This window comes from Triticum aestivum, chromosome 4B (assembly GCF_018294505.1).
Source record: "Triticum aestivum cultivar Chinese Spring chromosome 4B, IWGSC CS RefSeq v2.1, whole genome shotgun sequence".
Taxonomy (NCBI): domain Eukaryota; kingdom Viridiplantae; phylum Streptophyta; class Magnoliopsida; order Poales; family Poaceae; genus Triticum; species Triticum aestivum.
In genome coordinates this window covers 104,889,384-104,893,932 of record NC_057804.1, presented here as the reverse complement: position 1 = coordinate 104,893,932, position 4,549 = coordinate 104,889,384, and the positions used below count along the sequence as shown (strand labels likewise).

Genomic DNA, 4,549 nt, shown 5'->3' with positions numbered 1-4,549 from the left:
GGGAGGCCACGCACCGGAGACGCGTGCCGCCTCTTCGGACATGCCACAATACCACCCCGCATGTATGAGGGCCCGGTACGACGCTCCGGTGGCATTGCTACCCCCAGGGCCCCCGTCCCGCCTAACACTGGAGCGGTTGACCACGAGATCTAGCCCTTTGACTTCCTACGGACGGGCTTTGACCAGTGGACCTCTCCACCCGGTTGTGTCAGGTCGGCCCATAGGGACACCCGGGAGCAACATCCGGGCCAAAACCACAGCTAAATCCACTCGTGTAGACCCGACGCGTCCGTTTTCCCCCTCCAGGTGCCGGCGGCGGCGCCGTCCGTGAGGGAGGCCACGCACCGGAGACGCGTGCCGCCTCTTCGGACATGCCACAACACCACCCGGTTGTCAACACGTACTATATGTAAGTTAGTCAAATAATAATATTTAAGAAAACATAAAATATAGCTATGAAAAAAAGAAAAAAATAACAAGTGGAGGGGGTGACCGGGAAGTGGATAAGGGAACTATGATAAAAAGATCGATGACGTGGTAAAAAAGAAAAAAAACTATGAAAAAAATATAGCTATGAAAAAAAAGAAAAAAAGAAAAAAAGAAAAAAAGGAAAAAAGAGAAAAAAACTATGCCGACGGCAAAGCCGTCGGCATAGCTGCGGCATAGGGCAGATGGTCGGCGCGCTGCGGATCGATGATGTGGCATCTGTGCCGACGGCAGCCGTCGGCATAGGTGGTGGTCGGTGCGCGCCTCGGATCGATGATGTGGTAAGGGCATCTATGCCGACGGCCTCCCGCCTCGGCCGTCGGCATAGATCGGACGCCATTAGCCGCACGGCATGGCGGGATCGCCGGGCTCGCAACTATGCCGACGGCCGCTGTAGGCGTATCTTTAGGTAAGCCGACGGCCGTTCTGGGCCGACGGGGGCCGTCGGCATATGTCTGGATAGCCCGACGGCTTTATTACGCCGACGGCCTGGGTATGGCTGTCGGCATAGCCCAGACAAGGCCGACGGTGGCCGTCGGCATAGATATGGCCGTCGGCATAGGGCCCTGTTCCGGTTGTGCTTGGGCGAATGGTGATGCTTCTTCTTTCAGGTTGTCTTTCAGACTCCGGTCCTTCTCGACTTTGTCCATCTGAATGTAATCGATTGAGCTCCGACGTGGATTCCTTCCGCCTCCTTAGGTTTGGGTTTCTCGTCGCGGGTGTGCGACGGTGACATTTGGTGTGAGTTAATTTTGATATATTTTAAGGGTTTAACGACGACGACTATAGCCCCAGGGCGCTGGTCCTTAGGGGCACGTGCACAAAGACATCCCAGCTATCATCGACAATGTCAAGCCGGCTCCGGTAGGGGAGTGATAACAGGGATGCGTCAACGGCTCGTTCCGGCAGCAGTGGTTCGGTGGTCCGGAGACCTCAGTGTAATTTCTATTATGTTTGATGTGCTTTATACTTCGGTTGAACTTATATAATAGATCTGGATTTTTTTTCTTCAAAAAACGGTAATCTTCTCTTCCACACGCGTCCTCTCAGAGTTCATAACTTATAATGCCTGTTCAATTGTGCCATCAACATCAGAAATCATACACTTATCTTCTCGATTCCAGTCACGCCGCCGGCCGCACACAAACCACGATGAAGCCGCCAACCCAATCGGCGGGCAGAGTTAGCTCCGATCGACGTGCGCGCATCGTCTGGCCGTCAAACCTGAAAACGACATTCCCCTAACTGATCAATGCGCCGGTCGTCAGCTGAACTTGTCTTGTGCTGAGGCGAGAGTCAGAGGTAACATGGTGGCACAATGCGATTCTTCGGTTAGCCTACCACTTAGTGCCAAACCGCCGAAGAAACTCAACGCATGCACACTAAAAAAAGTACAGATAGCTTCCCACTATCTCGAACCAGTCCATCTCCCCCTGGAATCACTCCTGAATCATCGCCACCCACGACCTCTATAAATTCAGGAGCGTGACGAGGAAGAGGGAGGGAGATAGGGCGAGAGAAGGTCTGGAGAGAGAGGATTTCATTGCAAAACGAAAAGATGGCAGCAATTGAAGACGACTCGTGCAGGAGGGCAGGCTCGATACCGTTCAAGTGGGAGGTCTGCCCTGGGACGCCCAAGCACACGAGGAGCGCGAGCGCCGCGGCGGCGGTGGCGGCATCGCCTGCCAAGGTGGCGCCCAAGCTGACGCTGACGCCGCCTCCCTCCATGGCGTCGTCGCCGTCGCCGTATTACCACCACTCCGCGGCTTCGTCGCCTCGCGTCACCTCCGCGCGCTCGGCGTCGGTGTCACCCTCCCGGCGCCGGCCCTACGCGTATGCCGGCGGTCACCGCCGAGCGCCGCCCACCGCCTTCATCGACGCCGCGCCTCGGCCAGCGGCGAATGAGTACGGCAGCGCCGCGCCTGAGCCAGACACGGCGGCGTTTGGGTGCTTCGCTCTGCCTATGCTCCGGAGGAAAGGCAGCAAGAAAGGCGCCGGCCTCGGGTCCGCGTCCAGCTTCAGCTCCAGCTCCAGCTCGTCGGGAGGCAGCTTCAGGTCGGACGGCGGAGGGCTGGGGATGCGGCGGTCGGCGTCGATCTCATCGGCCTCGTCGTTGCCACTGCCGCCCGGGAGGAGATACGCCGCCCAAGCGAGGGCGGAGGTGGATGCTGCTACTGGCCGTGGCTGGTACTTTTGACTATTGTGTTCTGACTGGACGGCGACCGGCCGGCACGAGCGCTGCCCAGCATTGTTGAAGAAATATAGGAGGAAGATATAACTTTGTGTGATGAGATGACGAGATTTGAGATCCCAGCTTTTGTGAAAAATGTCTGGAGACTGTTTGCTTTTACTTATTTGCTTCATTAAGGGAGCAAATGTGGATGAACAGTTGCTCACATGATGTAACAACCGGGCAACAAAATAAAAGGACCGTGAATCTTATTTTTTTTAGAAATATTTTTTTCTACAAAATGTCGAAACTATATCCCTGTTAAGAAAAATTCAATTTTCACGGACGAAGAATCACTCACCCCTCTCGTCGTGGACGAAAAGCCTCTTCTCTATCCGGTTTCGCACAAAGAGGTGTCTTTGTTATGATACCTACGGAAGAGAATGAAATGAGGCTGTCCATAAGAGCATCTCTAGCTGATATCCTCGCACCTGGCCGATCTCCTAAACGGGTTAGAGTTAGAGGAGTAAAAATTTTACTCCTCAGCCTAGTGGACGACTAAAAATACTCCGAGCTCAGCGGCTGGAGCAAAACTTTTCTTTGCGCGAAGATCTTCATGTGGCCGGTCGGTGACTCGCGTGAAGCCCCCTTGCCGACGGGGCGACCGGGGCCTCGCCGGTGACCTTGCTTCATGGAGGTGTACGCGGGTGTGGTGCTCCTGCCCTCGGCGGGCCTAGCGCGGCTGCTCCTACCCTCGTCAGCGTTGCGCGCCCAGAGCACCGCCTGTTCTCCTGGTGGTCTAGGAGAATCTGCCAACACCGAAAGCCGAAGACCATGTGTAATGCAAGCTAAAGCTCAGAGTTCTACGTCAAAAAATCAAAACTCGAGACAGGATGTTGATTAGCTCGCAGTACAACTCCGGTGGGTTCCCCATTGCCACCTGCAAAGAGCACTATTGTGAAGACGGCAACATGCGAGGCCAGCCAAGGGACGCATAGGCGTGGAGTGAGTGAGCGAGAGCGCAGTTGCGAGGACGGCGACGCCAGGCACTGGTACAAATTTTGATATACAGTTCATGGACGTTTGCAGGTGGCATAGCCGGTGGAGATCGTCATGACGGCGGAGGCTGGCGGACGTGTGGTCGGTGGCGCGTCACTGGCGTGGTCACCACCGTTGCCACTCGCCGTGGAGACGCATAGCAAGTGGTGCACGAAACGCATAGACCAATTGCAAGTTTTACTCCGCTAAGTTTAGGAAATCTGCTAGTCCGGCCGAAATTTATGAAGTAAAAACAGTCCATTAAGATTTACTCGTCGGTTTACTCCTCTATTTTAGTTTTTGGGGATCAGCTCGAGATGCTCTAAGTGAACCAACAAGCTGGCAGAGGATCATCCCGCCACACTATAGCCCCCTTGGTTGAACCCTTCTGCCACCAGGACTACATCAATGTGGAGAATCCATTCAGACGAACATGAGCTGGAACAAGAACAATATATTGTGAAGGATGAATTTTGCGTTCAATATACACTGACCGATACAAGCCAACGTCCCCGCCGCTGATTATACTTTTCCAATTAATGGCACCCATCTACTCTTCTAGATGTCGCGATCCTCAAAGACATTGTCTTTCATAAGAACTCCGGTATTCAGTTCACGCTGGAAGTTAAGAGAGCTTCGGAGATCGAATTGACCAATGGCTCATTGATTTGAACCCCTATGAATGAGGCGAAAAGTGACAAGGATAGTGCACGCCTGAACGCCATTTCGATGATTGTGTCGAGTTGATGCTAGAGTTAGCAACACCAGCTCATGTTTATGATGGCGCGGATAGTGATGTGCGCGGCCAACGACAACAGTAAGAAGAGGGGCAATGTCTAGGAGGATGACGGTATC

General features: G+C 53.9%; 1 protein-coding gene across 1 annotated transcript; it reads left to right on the top strand.

Moving 5' to 3' along the window:
• The first annotated feature begins 2,003 nt into the window (after positions 1–2,003).
• LOC123094565 (uncharacterized) lies at positions 2,004–2,923 on the top strand. Its single transcript, XM_044516540.1, has one exon. It carries the CDS (start codon positions 2,045–2,047, stop codon positions 2,681–2,683), a length of 639 nt encoding a protein of 212 aa, XP_044372475.1. The 5' UTR covers positions 2,004–2,044; the 3' UTR covers positions 2,684–2,923.
• The last annotated feature ends 1,626 nt before the right edge of the window (positions 2,924–4,549 follow it).